This window comes from Felis catus, chromosome D4 (assembly GCF_018350175.1).
Source record: "Felis catus isolate Fca126 chromosome D4, F.catus_Fca126_mat1.0, whole genome shotgun sequence".
NCBI classification, from domain to species: Eukaryota; Metazoa; Chordata; class Mammalia; order Carnivora; family Felidae; genus Felis; species Felis catus.
The window spans coordinates 91,032,587-91,053,914 of NC_058380.1; the positions used below are offsets into that span (position 1 = coordinate 91,032,587).

General features: G+C 47.3%; 1 protein-coding gene across 9 annotated transcripts in view; it reads right to left on the reverse strand.

The window, feature by feature from the left end:
• The window catches only part of EHMT1 (euchromatic histone lysine methyltransferase 1), a 153,387-nt gene that overhangs the window by 61,496 nt on the left and 70,563 nt on the right, over positions 1–21,328 (reverse strand). For 6 of the 9 annotated variants that reach the window (XM_023243147.2, XM_023243148.2, XM_023243150.2 and 3 more), the window contains 4 exons: positions 16,214–16,770; positions 9,035–9,215; positions 6,315–6,472; positions 5,799–5,987 (listed from right to left, as the gene is read on the reverse strand). In XM_023243147.2, the coding sequence (XP_023098915.2) occupies positions 5,799–5,987; positions 6,315–6,472; positions 9,035–9,215; positions 16,214–16,770 (1,085 nt within the window). The remainder of the gene's footprint in view (positions 1–5,798; positions 5,988–6,314; positions 6,473–9,034; positions 9,216–16,213; positions 16,771–21,328) is intronic. The other 3 variants (XM_023243152.2, XM_023243146.2, XM_045043136.1) reach the window with 2 other exon arrangements.

The window sequence follows — 21,328 nt, forward strand, 5'->3', positions numbered from 1 at the left end:
CAAGGAAAGGGTTTTTCCTTAGACAAGTAAAAGGTCTTTCCTCAGACCAACAAGGGGTCTTCCCTCAGATAAACAATGGATCTTCCCTCAGACAGCAACAGGTCTTTGCTCAGAAAAACAACCGGTCTTCCCTCAGCAAGTAACAGGTCTTCCCTCAAACAATGGATCTTTCCTCAAACAATGGGTCTTTGCTCAGAAAAACAAAGGGTCTTCCCTCAGACAAGTGACAGGTCTTTCCTCTGACAACTAAGGGGTCCTCCCTCAGACAAGTAACAGTTCTTCTCTCAGACAAGGAAAGGGTCTTCCCTCAGATAAACAATGGGTTTTCCCTCAGATAAGGAAAGGGTCTTCCTTCAGACAAGTAACAGGTCTTCCCTCAAACACTGGTTCTTCCCCAAACAATGGGTCTTCCCTCAGACAAGTAAAGGATCTTTCCTTAGACAAGCCAAAGGTCTTTCCTCAGACAAACAAGGGTCTTTCCTCAGACAAGTAAAAGGTCGTCTCTCAGACAAACGATGGGTCTTCCCTCAGCAAATAAAAGGTTTTGCCTCAGACAAATAGAGGGTCCTCCCCCAGACAAGTAGAGGGTCTTCCCTCCAACAAACAATGGGTTTTTCCTGAGACAAACCATGGGTTTCCCTTAGACAAACAACAGGTCTTCCCTCAGACAAGGAAAGAGTCTTCCCTCAGGGAAGTAACAGGTTTTCCCTCAGACAAACAAAGGGTTTTCCCTCACACAAGTAACAGTCCTCCCTCAAACACCGGTTCTTCCCTCAGACAAACAACGGTCTTTGCTCAGAAAAACAAAGGGTCTTCCCTCAGACAAGTAACAGGTGTTCCTCAGACAAACAATGGGGTCTTCACTCGGACAAACAATGCCTTTTTTCTCAGGAAATTAATAGGTCTTTCTGTGAACCTATGTCTCTTTTTCAACCTCTTTCAGCAAAGTTTCAGTTTTTCTCTTCCAGGTAACAGACATTTCCCATTAAATGTATTACAAAGCACCCTGGTGACATTGAAAACTTACAATTTTAGGTGGGATCCTATGGTTTTTGTTTTTCAAAGAGTCCTTTTGTTTTAAAGATCCATTGGCAAATATCTTCTTCAAGACAATCCATGTGTGTGTGGATACACGAGACTGGTCAAGTGTTGGCAATTGTACTATTACCTATATGTTTGCATAGCCTGACATTTTCTATCTAGAAAAGTTAAAAAATACTCCTAGAAATTACTGGTATTTTTTTAAATGTTTATTTATTTATTTTTGAGGGGTTGGGGAGAAAACACAAGTGAATGAGGGGCAGAGAGAGAGGGAGATACAGAATCCAAAGCAGGCTCCAGGCTCTAAGCTCAGAGTCCAACACGGGGCTCGAACTTAGGAACTGTGAGATCATGACCTGAGCCAAAGTCGGACGCTTCATCATCTGAGCCACCCAATCACCCCAGCATTACTGGTATTATTGATATTGCTATCATTACATTTTCTAACTGGCTATTGCAACCACACAAGAAAATGAATGGTTTTAGGTCTTAATTACATGTAAGTTCGACTCACTAGTTAGAACAGTTCCTCAGCTGATTTTCTTGAATTCTTTAGACAGACGATTATATTCTTGGCAAACTCTTCTCCCTTGTCCTTTTAAATATTAATGTTTCCTTCTAGTTCTCATCTTATAGCATCACAGCAAGAATGATAAACCACTGCAGTGTTCATGTTAGCGGGGAAAGGACCAATCCCTCCCTCTTTTATTAGAAATGTTTTAAAATGCTCACCACTAAGTAACCTTCCTTGGAAGGACTCTGAGTCCTTTAGTCAGGTTTATTTAATATAAATTATCTTTATATGCCATTAGGTAGTTTCTATTTTTTAAAGATTGAGCAATGAAACTGCCAATTGAAATAGGCAGAATAACAACGTAGTCGATTCCAGTTCTTCCGAAACTCATGTAAAGTGACTACAAAGGAAGCGATAAGCATTACTATATAGGGGTTGTCTGGCAACTGCACATGTGATGGTTGCAAGAAGTAAAGCACAAGATGAAAACCTGAGGAGACTGGAAAAAAAGTGTACAGCTGGCATGACTGAAGTCTGACGTGGATCAGAGACGTAAGTGAGCCAGGAATAGATCATACAGGGTGGGGAAAGGCTCCGCAGGTGGGTGGCAAGCGGGAGACCCTGATGCCACAGGATACGACTCCACTCACCAGGCCCCGTTACAGCCTTGGGCTAGGAGGTAAGGGTCCAGCCCTCCCCTAACCAATGCCCCGAACGACTGCGGCACAAGATGGCCGTGCGACACGTCCTGAGACTGGCTTCCAACCCAAATGACAGGACAAGAATGCCAATCAGATCGGTGAAAAGGCAGCCACAGTGGAAAAAGATATGTCGGGAGGGCGCCTGGCGGCTCGGTCTGATTTTGGCTCAGGTCATGATCTCATGGTTCGTGAGTTCGAGCCTCACGTCGGGCTCCCCGTTGGCAGTGTGGAACCTGCTTGGGATGCTCGCTCTCTCTTCTCTCTCTGCCCCTCCCTTGCTCACACTTTCTCTCTCGCTCAAAATAAATAAATAAATAACTTAAAAAAGAAAAAAAGAAAAAAGAAGATACGTTTGCAACACATACAACAGGAGCTTATTTCCTACAAAATGATTTTTAAAAAGGACAACTAACCAGATAAGTGGTTGAGTCCTCAACAGGCACTTCACAAAAAAAGGCATCCAAATGGCAAATAAGCATATGAAAAAGTAGCCAAGCTTCAGGGAAATTCGGGAAATGCAAATCAGAACTGTAACACCACTACACTCTCTGGGCAATACCAAGTCTGTCAAGCCAGGGCGGCAGGACACTCATGTGCGGCAGGCAGGAGAGCTGTGTGGCCGTGCCTTCCGCTGCTCCCATAACATGGCAACCCCAGCGTGGGTGGACACCCAGGGACACACGAGAACGCTCACAGCAATGTCATCTGTAATGGTCCCAAACTGGAAACAGCTCAAATATCCATCAACAGTGGAACGGATACATAAATTAGAACAGTCATCCAAAGGAAGACTGTATTGTGGTGGTTCTGGAATGTTCCAGTCTCGGGAACCCTTTGCTCTATTACAAATTACCGAGAATGACAAAGCACTTCTCTTGATCTAGGTTATGTCCATTAGCGTTCACTAGTGTACAAATTTAAACTGGGAAATGTTTAAACCCCGTGTAACTCTGATGAGCAAGAGTGAAAAAGGTAAACAGCATCTTAGCATGATTACAATAATAGTTTTGACCCCATGCACCCTCTGAAAGGATCTGAGACCCCTAGACCACTTTATAATCCACTGTGTGTAACAATGAAAATGAACAGATATAATACTGAGTGAAACAAGCCTCACTCTGAAAAAGACAATCGTGTGCATGACCCCACTGACACAAAGCACAGCAAGGGCAAAGACAAGGCTGTGTGACTAGGAGGGCGCACAGGGGAGGCCAGGACAGCCCCGGCCTGTGAGCTGGGTGATAACACACGGGTACAGTCACTCTCATGAGTGAACTATTCCTTGTCACAGTGGCAATCATGAGGTCATCCCCTAAATCCAAGAAACATATATAAAAGGCTGGTTTTTCTCATTTAAGCTGTTAACCTAATAAGTCCTATGAACAGACTCCCTGTCATAAATCAGTGTCTTCTTGGGGGGAAGCCCCACCTTCTCTACGATCACTATTATGTGAATATACAGTTGTATCTCACCAATATTGTACTTAGGATTAAAAGTGAATTTGGCCTCAGAAGAAGCTAGCATCCATTCCCCTCGTTCTCTATTTTCTGGAACACTTCACATAAGAACCCTATTACTGTGTATTAGCATTGTCGATCTATTTAGATTTGTTCCTGTCATCTTATTTTGTTTTCCACTTGGCCACACTTTCCTCTTGATTCTGCTTCCACTTGTTTCCTGATTCTTTTTGTTGGCTTGATATCCAGTTAATTTTGTTCCTTTATATCAATGTGTAGAGTTATTTGCTGTTAGTCAGTGTCTAGATTCTCCCTGGAAGAGGAGAACCTCAATCAAAAACAGAATCCACGGGGTGCCTGGCTGGCTCAGTCGGTGAAGTGTGCGACTCCTGATCTTGGGGATGTGAGTTCGAGTCCCACATGGGATGTAGAGATCACTTAAAAATAAAATCTTAAAAAAGAGAGACAGAGAGAGAATCCAGAAACAGAGTTAACTCCATATGCCATATGGTGTTCGATAAAGGTGGCATTTCAAATCAACGGGGGAAAGAAACATCAGTCAATAAATGGTGTTGACGTCGTGTGGCTAACCATTTTGAGGGAAGCTATGGGACCCTGACCTCACATTTTGTCTAAAAAGCTTTATTGAGGTAGAATTTATATACCATAAAATACACCCATTTTGAATGTATCTACCTCATATTTTATCCCAAATCAAATGTATGAGTCAAATATTTATAAAGAATGAGACCGATGAAGTATAAGACAGCTCACATTAACTTATTCAAAATCACCACTAAGAAAGGTCCGCTTATCGTAACTAGAACACAGAACCCAGAAATCATAAAGAGGCAGACTAGTAGCCGTGGCTTCTGATACAAGAAAAGAAACTCCCAAAACTCTGAAAGCTGGAGGGACATACTTTACACGTGCCAAAGGCTGTATCTACACAGCACAACACTTTGACTCAAAGTGTAAAAAGACGATCAGCAAAATTATAGATTTCAAACAGGTCATTTTTTCAATGAATTCACCTGGCACTTCTCTGCCTACCACAAGTTTTAGAAACCTCATCAGATACGACAGCCCATCTTATATAAAGATGGTCCAAAGTTCTCTCCAAAAAGTAGGATACACAGATCAGCAGGATCACACCCATCTGTGACCGCCTGATTCTCAACCCCTCCTGGCCCTCCTCCTCTACTTCATCCCCCTGAGAACTACGAGCATAACGCAGGCCCACAAGTCAGCATCTGCTCAGGAACTGGGTTCTGCCCGGCTCTGCGCCCAGTGCCCCCGGAGACTCTGCCTGGCGGTGAGCTCCGGGGCTGCCTGCACGCAGTGCCCTGTGACTGAGCTGACGTACTGCCACCTCCCAGAGCACATCCTTGGGTGGACACGGAGGAATTGCGTCTGACGAGGACATGCCCGGCACACCAGGATACAGCCGGTGTTAGCGGACTGCACATAACCGCTCCACAGGCCCGGTCGGCAGCCCCGATCGCTCACTCCAACCAGGACAAGAGAGGCCTCCCGGTGTCAGCACCTCCCCTGCAGGAACACCGCACCTGTGGCGCACCTAGGACTTCGCAAGGTCGGTCACGCCAAGGCCAGCGATAAGCAGCCACGCCACCACTGGCACGCAGTCTGCCATCAGTGTATTTCTGTCCATCCAGAGCCCAAAGAAGCTCCAGACATTTACTTCAGAGAGTGCTGTACAAGAAGACAAACACTCATCTGATGAAAATAAGTCCAAAACTTCGAGAAATAGAATGCAAAGACCTAAGTCAGAAGAAAACAGGGAAGGGGTGCCAGGGTGGCTCAGTGGGTTGCGCGTCAGACTCTGGATCTCCACTCAGGTCATGATCCCAGGGCCCGGACAGAGCAGGGCCTGCTCAGGATTCTCTCCCTCTGACCCTCCCCCACTCTCTCTCTCTCTCTTTCTCTCTCTCTCTCAAAATAAATAAACTTTTTAAAAAAGAAAGAGAGAAGAAGAAGGAAACAGGGAAATGACTGGGGCTGAGAGGGCCAGACTGCCCCTCTCAGGACCGTAAGCCCCTCCCTGAGAGGGGAGAAGGGCCTACCTTCTGGGTGCGGTCGGCCTCTGGCACAACCCCCTTAGAGGTCCTGCTGTCCTCCGTGGGGAACGCGGCGGCCTGCTCAGCCCCCTGGTCCTCGTCCTCATCCAGCTCCTCCGACTCGTCCTCCTCCGAGTCCAGCTCCAAGCTCTCCCCATTCACGTGGAGGGTGCTGGCGCCCAGGTCCTTGTCGCCCTGGAACACGGGCAAGGGCACATCTGTCACTCAGAACCCCAGCATCAAGAGCAACCTGCCAACTCCTGCCAGGGTGTGGCCTGTGGGGTGGGATGCAGAGACCCTGCCGCTGGGGGAAGGGCCAGGAAGGAGGAAGGGATGAGGGGGCAGGGAGCACTGGGCAGGAGGCTGTACCCCAGAGCGAGGCACCTCAGAGCCTAGGTTCCTTCAAAATGGACCGAGGTCATCAAATTACCGACAACCTCACATGGTGCTCTCGTGGCCAAAGAGGTCCTGACAGAGACGTGGGTTTCCAAGCACGTGTGCAACCAACCAGGCACGCCTTACCTTAGAGCCCACAGTGGAATGAGTTATACTCTTAAACATCTCAATCACCGTCCTCTGTTTTAATACTTTGGTCTTTTTCTTAGGAACCAGGCTATAGGTTCCCATTCTTCGTTTTTTCTTCCGAGATACTGCAGCTGCTAAAACAAAAGGCAAGCAAGCTAAAAAAAAAAAAAAAGTCAAAAGGGGACAAGAGAGGAAAAAGAAATACCATTCAAATGTTTTTTAAAGGTAGGTGATAATTCACAAATTCTGATTACCAAAATCATCAGCTTGCCACAAAAGTGACAGGCATTTTTCTTGTTTCAAGTGGCACAGAGAAAGCTGCTAAGACTTTACAGATCATTTGTTTTGCTCACAATAAACACTCAGCCCTGTGCACGGCAAACACTATGAGCCCGCAGCAAGCAGGCATAAGTGTAAGGGCAAACCCACCGCCCACCACCAGCAGGGCCCTGGAGCGCCCTCCACACTTGGTCCCCTGCCTCTGGACGGTCCCGTCTCTAGCACCGGTGCGGCTGCACGAGGGAGGCTGAAGGGGGGAAGGCGGCCTTGCTGCCCATCACTGGAGATGGGTCCAGTCTGCCTCCCTGAGACTCTGCTCCTCACCCACGACGAGGAGCACACGGCACAGTCCCTAGATGTGTCCGCCTCTAAAGAGAGTGTGGCCATGCAGCATAGGCCACCGTCATTCCCTGGACCGTTTCCCAGCACCTTCCACCTCACCAAGCAGTCCACCAACCGAAGGGAAAGAAGTATGTGAAGCAAATCACACAGGTACACAAGGTCAAGGGAGACACAGGACAGGAAAAAGCAAACGTCTGGGGGTCTGAGGTTTCCAGACAACAGCTGGGGCTCCTGGGGACTGAGGACTCCTAAGCCTGTTCTGAATAAAGCAGCTCCAGGTTGACTTGTTTTATAGAATGAGGCTGTTGGGGCCCCAGGTGGCTCAGTCAGTTAAACATCCAACTTCGGCTCAGGTCATGATCTCATGGTTCATGGGTTCGAGCCCCGCATCCGGCTCTGTGCCAACAGCTCAGAGTCTGGAGCCTGCTTCAGATTCTGTGTCTCCCTCTCTCTCTGCCCCTCCCCTCCCCACACTCTGTTTCTCTCTCTCCAAAAATAAATAGACATTAAAAATTAAAAAAAAAAAAAAAAAAAACCCAGAATGAGGCTGTCTATAATAATTTTTTTCTTTTTAAGTTCTAGGCTTTAAAAAAAAATCTGAAAACCACTCTTCTAAAGGGCTATAAAACCTCTATTCCATTCCATTTTTGTTCCACAAAGCAGAGGAAAAGAGCATTGGAAAAGCATGCAAGAGCGTAAACTATGCCACAGTAAGGGTCATGCAGACAGCCCCACATGTGGCATTGAGGACACCAGGCATGCCTCAGCCCTAGGCCAAGGGGCACACAGGACACTTGAGACAGTCATCCACGCAGCCCTGCACCCCACTGGGGTGGCTCTGAGCGCATAACTGGTCACAAGGAAACACGGCTCTGTCCTTCCTGTGCTAGAACGGGGTGACTGGTGCCAGGCACAGCTGTGCCCAAGCTGAGACGGAGAGTAAGATGCACTTTGCAGCCACTGAGTCTGCTTGGCCTTCCTGTTTGTGCTACGACAGGATGGGAAAGGAACGAAGCTCTGGGGCCAGCACCACAGTAATTTAAAATACTGATGGAGAGAAAAGACCGGCTCCAACACTCCACCCACCCACCCCCACACCCCCCCAGGGAAGATAGCACAACGGGGCAGAGGAAGGAACGAGGTCTGAAGAAGAAAGTAGACAGAGGCGGTCTACCCGGACAAGGTCACAGAGGGCTGTATCCACACGTGCCCCACTCATCCCAGCAGACCTGACCAGAGGCAAGGAGCACCCCCCACCCCACCCCGGCAGGCTTTCTGCAACTCCTATGACACTGACAGGTGCACCATCTGTCCTGTGATAAGGCAAGGCGGCCATGGTGGTACTTCCCTCTGCAGGAGACACTCCCAGGCACAGAAGTTGTGGTTTTGTACCCTTCCCAGGAGGTGACATCAGAAGTGCCTGATACACAGGACAACCTCACAGAAAGGTCCTTTCTGCACTGGGGAGAGTCACCTCATCTCTGTAGGAACTATGGGTGTCTCAGAGGCTCCAGAGGGAGGTCCCTTGCTCGAGACACGCTCACCCCAGTATACTCCCTGTGGGGCCGCTCCCACAGCCCCACCTCCTGCAGAGACCTGGATAAGAGATCAAATGTTCACCTACTCCCTCAATTGACCATGGACAGAAGCAAGCTCAAATGAGTGAGAAATGCCCATGGGAAGTGGCTGATCACAGAATCAAACCACCCTTCTCTACAACCTTAACCCAAAGGTCTCCCCAACACACTGTTGTTTCCAACAGCACTTAATTTATAAACTGGGGGGGCAGGGGGAAGTTCTCAAATCTAAAGTCTTCTATCCAATCAGAACAAGGGGGGGCAAGGCTTAATGAAAACAATCTTCATTTTGAGATCGAAAACAGGCATAGAAACCAACGTCGGGATTCAACAGGTTTCAGAACAGAGGTCTGACATCCCTCTGCAGGTTTACGGGTGAGCAGAGAAGGGCCCGTCGACCCTGACCCCACTCCCTTAGAGCACACATGCATTCACAGTCAACAAGTTTCTAGTTTCGAGAGGTGCGGGTTCAGCACACACACTCAGAGAGCAGAGACAGTTGTCAGGTCTCCCTATTACCTGTCTGTGACTTTGTGGTGGCCACGTAGCACTGATTTTGAGGTAGTGATTGATGAAGGGGTGGGAAGGGGGGTAAAAGCTGCTGTCGTCCAAAATCAGAAAGGTTTTTGTTGATCTCCTCTTTTGGCTCCTCATGATCTCGAGCTTCTCGAACTTCTCTGGGATCCTTACTGGTTGCATGCTTGAAAACAAAGACAATTAATAACTGTAATTACACACAAGCAGATCGTCACTGAAACAACATGCCCCCAAAACACCGTTCCTTTCCCCCATAAACTTGCCTTGACCAAGAAAGAAGATAAAGTACAAAGCCTGCCGCCATCAGAGGGCCTGGCGCTGGTGCACGTGTGCCAGGCCACCCCTTGGATGACGTGGGCCAGCATCTGCAAGCTCAAAATGGTGTTGACAAGAACGAGGAGGAGAGGGAGTAGAGAGAAGCAGCGACAGTGACTGTATGTGGCACACAAGCCCTGAAATGTTGTCTACCTGGTCCCTCACAGGAAGAGTCTGCTAACACCTGATTTAGGTAAATGTATTGGTTACGGAAGTGCTTTCACGGCCTATCATTTTCAAGGCTGCCCTTGCAACATCCTCCCCAACCCCAATGGCACAACAGATACCCATGCTACATTTTTTAACTTATCTTTTGCTCACAGTTTTACCAATCTCCTAAATCTGTTTTCAGTCTCAGCCTTCCAAGACTCTGGCAGCCTGCAGTACTGTCGTCAGCCCTCATCCTGATTAGCAATGTTGCCTTAGTTCCAGACTGCCTAGACACAGCTAACCCTCTCCCCTCCATCTACTTCCCTAAAATCACCTGCAGCCTCGAAATACTTGGACCTCATATCAAATTCCATTTAACCAAGTTTTGTTACGCACGCAGTAAGGGCGATAACAGTGAAGAAAGAAGCATCCTTCAACAGTGCTGGGAAACAGGATCTCCACATGCAAAACAATAGAGCCGGACTCTCACCACCCGCTACACGCAAACATTAGTTCAGAATGGACCAACGACCTGAACTGTAAAAAAAAAACTCTAAAACTCTTAAAACACAGGAAAAGCTTCATGACACTGGATTTTGCAGTGATTTCTTGGATATGATACCAAAAGCACAGGCAACAAAAGAAAAATCAGATAAATTAGACTTCTTCAAAATTAAAAATTTCTGTTCATCAAAGGATACAATCAACAGAATGAACAGGCAACCTATATAGAATGGGAGAAAGTATTTGCATATCACATATCTGATAAGCGATTAATATCCAGAATACATAAAGAACTCCTACAACTCAGCAACAAAACAAACAACCTGATTAAAAAATGGGCAAAGCATCTGATTACACAGTTCTCCAAAGAAGACATTCAACATGAAAAGATGTTCAACATCACTAATCTTCAGGAAAATGCAAATCAAAACCATAGTATCTCCTCACACCATTAGGATGGCTACTATAAAAACCAAAAACTATTATACCTCAATTAAACACACACACACACACACACACACACACACACAGAAAACAAATGTTGAAAAGGACATGAAGAAATTAGAACCCTTGTGCACTGTTGGTGGGAACATAAAATGGCAGAGCCGCTGTGGAGAACAGTTGGGCAGTTTCTCAAAAAGCTAAACATAGAATTACCATGTGATCCAGCAATCCCACTCTGGATATATACCTAAAAGAACTGAAAACAGAAAACAGAATCTCAAAGAGCTATTTGTACACAATTGTTCATGGCAGTGTCATTCACAACAGCCATGGGGCAGAAGCAACCCAAGGGTCCGCTGACAGGTGAAAGGATAAACAAAATGCGCTCCGGCCACACCACAGAATATCAGCCTTAAAAAGGAGGGAAATCCCAACACCTGCTACAACGTGGATGAACCTGGAGGACACCGTGCTGAGTGAGGACACCATGCTGAGTGAGATGAGCCCGTCACAGGGGGACACATCCTGTAGGAGTGGACACTCACAAGAGGTCCTGGAGGAGTCAGAGCCACAGACATGGAGGGGGCGATGGGGTGGGGCTGGGGGAGGGGAGGGTCCATGGGTAACAGGACAGAGTCCAGTCTGGGAAGATGAACACGTTCTGGGGACAGACGGAGGGACGGCTGCACGACAACGTGAATGCGCTTGATGCCCCTGCCCTTAAAAGTGAACCTGCTTGGGGCGCCTGGGTGGCTCAGTCGGTTGGGCGTCCGACTTCAGCCTAGGTCGTGATCTCTCGGTTCATGAGTTCAGGCCCCGCGTAGAACTCTGTTGACGGCTCGGAGCCTGGAGTCTGCTTCGGATTCATTCTGTGCCTTCCTTTCTCTCTGCCCCTCCCCTACTCATACTCTGTCTCTCAAAAATAAATAAACGTTAAAAAAAAATTTTTTTTAATAAATAAATAAAAATTAAAATTAAAAAAAGTGAGCCTGCTTGGGAGCATGGCCAGTGGCTGACAGCCCAAGGGGACTTACATGGCTCAGCGACCCTGTGTGCTTGCAGCTTGGCTGGGAATGTGGCTCAGCCCTGGAGCGCCCTTCCTTCCTCTCCCAGCCCTACCCTCTTCCCCACCACCTCCACAATTAACCTGCCCTCGGCACACAGTTACTACCCACATGTAACTTGTCAGCTCTGTAAAATTCTTCAGTCTCTCTCAAACATACCAGATCTGTCTCTGAAGTCACTGCTGGAACACAAGAGTCAGAGAATGTTCCTTTCTGTCTCCTACAAACTACCACGCAGAATGTGCAGCCACAGTAACTCTCCGCCTCCACCAGCTAATATAGGCAAATGCAAAAGATGATTTTACAGTATACATAAACAGGAAGCAAAAATTAAACCTGAGGAGTAAACAGTCATATGAGGCTAATTCTCACTTGGGCCCAAAATCTTTAAGATATTATTTCTGAAAATCTGAAAAAAAAAAAAAAAATCAAGAGCTGCTGAACTTAGGTGAAGATTCTAGACTACCAGGGCTCTACTATCAGACAAAAGCAAAAAAGATAAAAGAGACACGATCTGCTTCCCATGCAGGCAAGATAATGTCTGACTTCACGGAGGGGTGCCCACTGCTATGACAGAGCCTTGAGCACCCAGGCAGCTTAGGCCTCCCCCTCGCAGAAGGGCAGTCATGGGCTGTGAAGAAGGTTACCCGCATCGCCACAGACGCAACAGGGTTTGGCTCTTGCTGGCCCTCCCTGCCCCCAGCACTCTGCACATCGCCTCTCCAGTTCTGCCTGGAGGCCACTCCCTGAGCCACCAGCCAGGCCCATGCAGGCTCAGTGTGAGCTCTCTCCTTCCAGACACTTAATTCCAGGGGCAACTAACAAGGACCTGCACGACTCTGTCACTCAGAACTGCCTCTCTAACCAGGCTGAGGGCTCCAAGAGCAAGGCCACATCTTTTTTCCAGAACCTAGAGAATACCAGTGGCTGTGTGAAAGTGGACAGGGAGAATGTGGAGACAGTAACACAAAAGAAGGCTAGGGGACCACCATGCTGAAGCACAATTCAACTAGACTAGTGTCCTGGTCTGCAACACAGGACACAGTAACGAGCGCTTCAATGCAAGGGAAAAAGGTTCCACTTTCTCTGCGCAACAGCGAACAAGTCTAACCCCGTGCTGGCGTTTTCTGACGGTACCAACACTGCATAAGAGAGAGCCTGCGCTGCCAAGGGACATAGGCCGTGTGGTGAGAACACGCCTTCAGTTTTAACTCTTACAAAGAAAATGGGTTTATTATCACAAGCCTGCAACACTCATCACTGGAATGATTGATTTTAAAGCAATTTTCAATAAAACACGGTCTCCTAAGAAAACCAAATAAGACTGAACTGGGTTTGCGGGGCAGGGAACCCCAGGGGCAGGAGAAGCCAGGTCTGGAGCCAGGAGGCTCCATATCAGAGGGGACTTCGGTGACCCCACCGGCACAGCTCATCTTGTTGCTACGTCACTGTGTCCTCCTTCCTCCCGTCGGAGCTCAGAGACAGAGGAAGCTTCCAGGTGTGCAGCAGGCAGGGGTGGTCTTCAGGAAATCCATTTCTGAAGTCTCAAAAGTCTTTGGTCCTCTGTCCTTACAACTGACCAAAATGATACGTGTGACAATCAACTGCACACCACTAACAATTATACTAATTCAGTGCACAACTAACATTTGGATAAGCCTGCACAGTCAAGAAATTTCTTCAAGTTAAATTTCATTTGCCTTTTTTTTCCTTAGAGGAATATGTTCGAGTGACAATAAAAGAACCTCAAGAATAAAAATATACATACTGGAATAAAATCCTGGAAGTAGGAACAGAATAAAAGTATAATTTCAAGGAGATAAACAAATAATATAAAATTTCAGACATGCATTTAAAAACGGATAATGGTAAGCCAAAAAATGGCAGGCAAAAATAACAAACATCACCCTGAACCTGGTATCTAATACAAACACTAAAAATGGACCATATATCTAAAGTTCACATAAAAATAAAAAACTTTCTCAAAAACTACAGAAAATCTTGTTACCCAGGGCTAGGTGGAGAGTTCAAAGACACGATGCCAGAAGCACAGGCTGTAAAAGAAACACTGATGATGTGGATTTGGTCAGAAGGAAAAACTTCTGCTCCGGGGAAAACCCTAATAAGAGGGTGAGGACGAGCCGCAGACAGAGCGAAAAGTCTGTAAACCGATCCATGGCAAAGGGCCCACACCCAGAACTCTGAAAGCTCACTAAACAATTAGTTGTAAGATGGGCAAGAGGTATGAGAGACATTTCACCAAAAAGGACACATAGATGTCAAATAAGCACAGGAAAAGATGTCCAACATCATCAGCCATGAGGGGAGTTCAAACTAAAACCATGATGAGGTACCACAGCTACAATAAAAACTAGCGGCAATGCCAAACGCCAGCAACGACGTGAGAAATTTGACTGCTCATATACCTTGCTTCCGGGAATGTAAAATGTCGTAGCCTGTCTGGAATCTGGTTTGGCAGTTAACTTATAAAGCTAAATATCGAACTAACATATGACCCCACAATTGTACTCCTGGATATTTAATCCAGAGAAATGAAAATTTCTGTCCAAAAAAATTCTGTACATAAATATCCAGAGCAACTTTATTGTAACAGCCCCCAAATGGAAACCCCCAAAAGCCATTCAATCTGTGAGTGGTTAAGTTCTGGGACATCCACACCACAGAAAACCCTGCAGCATGAAAAGGAAGGAGCCACTGACACAACGTGGCCGGTCTCATTGGAGCTGAGCCGCTCTCAAAGTCCCCACCTTCTTACAGAACACCTGACGTGACGTGACTGTGGAGACAGAGAACAGGGGCTGGGGACAGGGTGGTTAGGGATAAAGGGGGACCCTGGGGAGCTGTTTGGTGCTGGGTGTTCACAGAAATCGACATTGTGCTCTAGCTGCATAAAATGCAGCCGGAGAGACCGGGTGAAGGATATATGGGGGTCTCTCTGTACTACTTTTGCAGCTTCCTGTGAATTCCTAATTATTAAAAAAAGTTGTTTGTTTGTTTTTTTTAAGTTTTGGGACATATACAAGAATATTGCAAAACATGGAAATCAAGTCAGGGCCAGCAAGTCTGGGAGGGGTGAGGCCCACACTCTGAGACACAGGAGTCAGGGGATGCCCAGCCCCGGCAATCCTAGAGCAGGAATCATGCGGCAGCTATGGAGGCCCAGCAGCATGGGGCAGTCAGCAGTCCAGCCCCACGGAGTGCCCATGGCTCCCGACAATCACTGCAGGCAGGCTACAGGAAATGCAACAAAGCTCACAGTCAGGCAATATAAAACCATGGAAATAGAGATGAGCACACACCTGGGGAGAAAAATCAACACAAACAGGAGGCACTGAGCCCAAACAGGACTCCCACTTGAGGAAATAGGTCTTACAACAGATTAGAAGGGGCGCCTGGGTGGCTCAGTCGGTTAAACATCCAACTTCAGCTCAGGTCATGATCTCACGGTTCGTGGGTCCGAGACCCACATCAGGCTCTGTGCTGACCACTCAGAGCCTGGAGCCTGATTCAGATTCTGTGTCTCCCCCTCTCTCTGCCCCTCCCCTGCTTGCGTTCTGTCTCTCTCTCTCTCTCACTCAAAAATAAAATAAACATTAAAAAAAATTTTTAAAACAACAGACTATAAAAGAATCTAATGGCCTTTGAAGGATAAGACAAAATACAACTAAATAAACTAACTGGAGATATTAGGTATGCAAAAAACTGTCAAAAGTAAAATCATCATGATATAGAAGGAACAGCAAGAAAGTAAAGTGCTAAAGAAGAAATCAAAGCTGGAAAACACATAAGGAGCCATCTGAGGAGACAGAAGACCCCATGTCCATGTCAAGAGCTCCACAGAAAGAAAAGCTGTGCAAAGCATTTTTCTAGAACTGAGGAAAGACACACATCTCACACCGACAAGGCCCAAGGGGACAGGCCTACTCATGCAACTCCGAAAGGTTACAGAGAGGAAATCACACATGACCCACTAATGACGAACAGTCAGACTCACCAGCAACGCCAGGTGCAAGAAATCCCAAGGGAACTAGACCTAGAGCTCATCCCCAGCCAGATCAACACAGAAATGGGAAGGCAAAACATGACTATGGACATTCTGAGAAAACGCAGCAGGCACGGGCACCGAATACTCACTGGTGGCAAAAGCCACCTCACCCAGCATGACACTGGGATCTCGCTGCTTGTTCCCTGCTCCCAGGGGCCTACCATGAAAACAGGGCGTGTCATCAGGATGTCCCTCGTCCCTACCCTCTGTCACACCAAGAAGCTAACCAAGTTCCTGACTACTTCTCTCCAGAGTCAGTGCTCAGCCTTCCTGTGCTGGAATGCAAGCCCCAGGCCCAAAGCAGAGGAGGAGGTCTCCACACAAGCATCTGATGCATCTGGTCTTAGCGGGCAACAGACACCCAAAAGCAGCACAAAGCCCCGAAGGCGGGCTGGGAGGGGTCATCTGCCGGTGGTTCACACCTGAACTGTCAGCAGCCTTTCCTCATCTTCCCAGGCCCACAGACAACCACCTGTGGGGCAACCACTGCCATTTACTGGCCTTTCTCCTTCACGAACAGAGTCCGTCTGCCGTCACCGTGACAAAAGCGAATACAAACAGGAAGGAAACAGCACAACAGACACGAGAATAGCCCCGTCCCGACGAGGATCGCATTACCAGGCCCAGGATGGATTTTGGCATGGTCTTCCGTGCCCTGTGAACCTTGACGTCGGCACCAGGGCCCGAGGGCTTCTTGTCCTCCGTGTCTTTACTCGCTTCCGCAAGCTTGGCCGGTGCTGTGGCTGGCGTCTGAGAAAAAGCACTAGGAGTCCTCCCTTTGCCGGAACCTCCGGGAAGGGTTTTTGCAGCATGACCAGGAAGCGAGGAAGCCAAAGTGCTGGTAATCCGCATGGGCTGTTCCTGCAGGGGTGGTTTATTCAAGAAGTACCCATTGCTCCCGATGACAGAAGTCTGTGTGAAGTCATCTGTGTTGACGTGGTTTTGCTTCCCCGTTTCACTGTCTCTGTCTGAAACCCCATTTTCAGCTATTCGAGCTAGTTTGTTGGTACCGTCCTGTGGGCTGACCGCTGTGTTCTCCTGAGTGTGCTGGGCTGCAGTCACGTGGCTGCTAGCCTCGCTCTTTCCACAGGACCCATTAGCTTCGCCGTCTGAGGCCAGGGGGCCCTCTCCTCCCTGCTTCTCCGATGAGCCTCCATCGGCTGCCATAGATATCTCTGTGAACAGAGGAGACGGTGTCAGAGGTTGTGGACCTGCCCTGCCATGACACGACCCACACAACAGTTACCATTTCTCTGGGTAGTCTACATAAAGCTATCCAAGGGAAAATCATTTCATGTCATGTACACAAAGATTTAAGGTCAGAGTAAATGTAAAATGATGTGTTAGGGGCGCCTGGCTGGCTTAGTCAGAAGAGCAAGCTACTCTTGATCTCAGGGTTGTGAGTTAAGCTCCATGTTGGGTTAAAGATATTACTTAACAATAAATTTAAAAAGGGGTGCCTGGGTGCCTCAGTCACTTAAGCATCCAACTTCGGCTCAGGCCATGATCTCACGGCTCCTGAGTTTGAGCCCTGCAACAGGCTCTGCACGGACAGTTTGGAGCCTGGAGCCTGGAGCCTGCTTCAGATTCTGTGTCTCCCTCTCTCTTTGCCCCTCCCCAGCTCATGCGCACATTCTCTCTCTCTCTCTCTCTCTCTCTCTCTCTCTCTCTCTCTCTCTCAAAAATAAATACTTTAAAAAATTAATTTAAAAATAAAAATTAAAAAATCTTTTAAATCTAAGAAAATAAAATAAAATGTCTTAGACATTAATTTTGGAAGTTAGTTGGTTAAAGTCCAGAGAAGGCCAAACCCTGAACAGGAGAACCTGCCCTGAGCTCAGGCATGCTGGCTATCTGTCCATCCTGTGTGGGAGGTACACTAAGGGCCTGCAGTCCTGCCTTGGGGGACACAGTGTAAAACCAGAAGCACAAGATAAACACTCCTCAAGATTCCAAAATATTACACGGATTTGCATATCCACCAGGAACAAACACACCACTGTAAAATAAAACTGTTTAAAGACAGAAAGGTTTCAGAAGTAGCTTCACAAGAACAAACTTAAAGAAAGTGGGTAATAAACCAGAAAAAGGGCCCTATTTTCAGTATATCAGTCAGAAAGCCCATTACAAACCCCTGGACTACAAGCCTATTCTCTATAAGAGCTCGGTCTCCCAGGACAGTTCTGACAGACCTTGTCTGGGACCAGTTATATATAAATGCCCTTTAATATCAGAAGATCTACAAAGATATGTAACCTCGTGGCAGACCAAAGCAGAAAGCCCATGACTACACCATGGATGCAGAGCGAGCTTCGGTCAAGTTCAAGACTCTACCCATCCCAGTCCCTTTACTCCAGTAACTCTCATGGGAGACCCCATCATTATGATACTGTCTGTCCCTCTGCCCTAGAGTGTCAGGTCTGCAAGGAGAGTTCTGTCTGTCTATCCACGACATGCCCGGAGACAGAAACAGGGCCTGGGACACAGTATGAGCACGGTAAATACTTCCTAAATGATTACACAACTATAAATTAAGGGTTTTCATTTAAAGTTTATTTCCTTATTTTTGAGAGAGATAGGGAGAGAGAGAATCCCAACCAGGCACCGTGCTGACAGCATGCAGCCGGGTGTGGGGCTCACACCCACAAACTGTGAGATCAAGAGTCGGACACTCAACCGACTGAGCCGCCCAGGTGCCTCTCCACCACCTTATTCTACGATATAGAGGAAAGAACAATCTTCCCCAACACCAAAGTAAATTATGAAAAAGAACAGCAAAGGCACAGGGAGACAGGTTCCCTCCCCTGGAGAAGGGTACCACAGGCCTCTCCACTACCCCACCACAAGAAGAGCTGGGGTGCCTGCTGGTCACAGCAGGGTCGTGGACAGCAGCCCAAGGGGGCGAGCTGGAAAGAAGGTAGATTTCCCAGGTCACAGCTTAGACCTGCTGGTTCTGAATTTCTGAAGGTGGGCTCCACACATCTGGGCCTCACCGAGACCTCCAGTGGCTCATCCACAAATCTGAGTTTGAGAAACACTTGTCCTAGGAGGTCCGAAAACCTCAAGGCTGACAAGGGAAAACGTAGAGAACAGATCTGTGACCTAGAAACAGGGAAAAGCTTTGTTATTCATCAAAAGCATAAGTTGTAACAGTAACAAGAAAAGATAAATGTGATTACACAGAACGATGTAACAAGATATAGGTATCTGGTCTCTGCCCCTGGCTCCTGACACAGCTCAGGAAGGCACTCTGGATGCGCTCTTGGATGGGGCTGGTCACCAGAAACACAAAGTCACAGTAAGAAGCTTGGACTCCATCCTCCAGAGAGGGGAGAGGGGCTGCAGACTGAGTTAATAATGCATCATGCTTACATGATGACACTGCCACAGAAATCCCCAAACCACAGGGTTCAGAGAGCTCCCAGGTGGGTGAACACACCCACATGGGGAGGACGGTACACCCAGAGAGGGTACCGAAGCTCTGCAGCCCTTCCCCAGTACCCTGTCCTATGCATCACTCCTACTGGGCTGTTCCTGAGTTCTGTAAGTGTTCCAGCAAATTACCAAACTCGAGGAGAGCGTCGTGGGAATCTCCAATTCACAGCCCATCAGTCAAAGTTGTGTGTGCCCTGGGGACCCTCTGCTTAGGACTGGCATCTGAAGCGGCGGCCGCTTTGTGGGACCGAGCCCCTGACCTGTGGGATCAGCCCTGAGTCCAGGGAGACAGTATTGGAACTGAGTTGCTTGTGGGACACCCAGCTGTTGTCACAGAGAGCTGGAGACCTGCCTGGTGTGGGAAAGCCCACAGGCATGGTGTTGGCTTGTCCTGAGAGTCCGGTAAAGAAGGGAAGGGCAGTGTTCCTCTCAGAGGTCGGAACGGTAGCTATCTGCCATTGCTACCAGTATCCATCTTTCTGAAGGTTCTGGCCAGAGCCACCAAGCAAGAAAAAGTAACAAAGGGTGTTGGGGTCAGAAAGGAGCAGCAACATTCATTCCTAACTGACATGATCCCATGTAGAAAATCCAAAGTAACCAACAAGTAAGCTGCCAGAACCAAAGGCAGAGTTTAGAGAGACTGATTATAGAAATGAAACCTAATCTAAACGGTATACCTTATATAAAAATTAATTCAAAATGGAAAAGAAATGTAAGTGTGAAACTATGAAACTTTTAAGAAAAAAAAAAAAACTGAAAAAATCTTCAGGATCTAGGGGTAGGCAAGACATCTTATCCTTGACACCAAAGCACAATCCCTAAAAGGAAAAGCAATAAACTAGACTTCATCAAGAGTAAAATTTCTCAAAACTAAACAGCAGCAACTCCAAACAACAAGGAGACGGCGCTTGACAGCCACGGATGGGAATAATTACCAACACAGACAAGGACAGGACATCACCGCCGTGCACCGCACTATTGCTGCAGTGGTTCTGGAAAGTTTTGGCAGCTTCTTCCAGGACTAAACACGCACTTAGCACGTGACAGCAAATGTGGTCATGGGCATTTACCCCAGAAAAATGGAAAGCTGCGCCCAAACCAAGATGAACACACATGTTCACAGTGGCTTTACTGCAGCCGATGAGAACTGGAAACAGCCCCGATGTCCTTCAGAGAGTGAAAGGTTAGACAGATGTAGTGCATCCACACCACAGACTCCTACTTCAGAAAAGAAAGGAACAAACTGCTGACATGTGAAGTAACCTGGACAAATCTCCCAGGAAATGATGCTGAGCGAAAAAAGTCAATGCCAGAAGGCAGCACTCAGTACGACCCCATCAACAGAACACTTGTGAAAGGACAAAACCATGGCACTAAGGCCCAGACTCACAGCCAGGGCGTAAATGCAGGGGGCCATGGGGGAGGAGCCCCTGCACCATGAAGTGCTCTGCATCTGGCAGTGGGAGGGCACACAAACCTACACTGTGATGACGGACCAGGGATAAATGCACACGTATGCGAGTAAAGCCAGGGAACCCGAGGAACCCAATACGCAGATTTTATCGACGTCAATATCCTGGTTGTGCTGTCATTACAGTTATGCAAGATGTCACTACTGGGGGAAACTGGGAAAAGGATACATGGGCTCTCTCTGTATTAGTTCTTATAAATGCATGTGGACCTCAATTACCTCAAAGTTCAGTCACAAAAAGATAAAGTGCAGTGGAAAACCGGAAAGTAAAATTTTAGACACACCATTTACAACAGCATAAGCAAATACAGAAGAATCATGGCAACACCTGTACACCGAAAACAGTAACGTGTGGCTAAGAAAATTTTAAGAAAAGTAAAATAAATGGAGATATAAAACGGCTTGTCCATGAAACAGAAGACTCAATATCGAGTCTTACATGTGAGTCAAGGAGCCGAGCTCTGACCCGGTGAAGAAAAGGAATTCTCAGTGATGGGCATTCAGCAGAGATCCCGAACAGCTAACACCTTACTAGTAGGACTGAGCTACACCTGCTACCTGAGAAACGTCTCTCACACAACAGCAACAAACCAACTATTAACTGAAGGTTACTCTATTTCAGTGCTAAAAATGCTTACAAACAAACCAGTAAGAGGCCAAATTTGTCTGTGAATTAATCAATCAAGTGCCCTGGAAAAGCCCAACAATCTATTAGGGAACAGGGAGGTAGGGGAGACAACCAAACATAACATCGTGTTCAAGCCACAACAATATTATTCAAAACATCTAATCAAAATCACAAGACCTGTGAAGAAAAAGAGAATCCA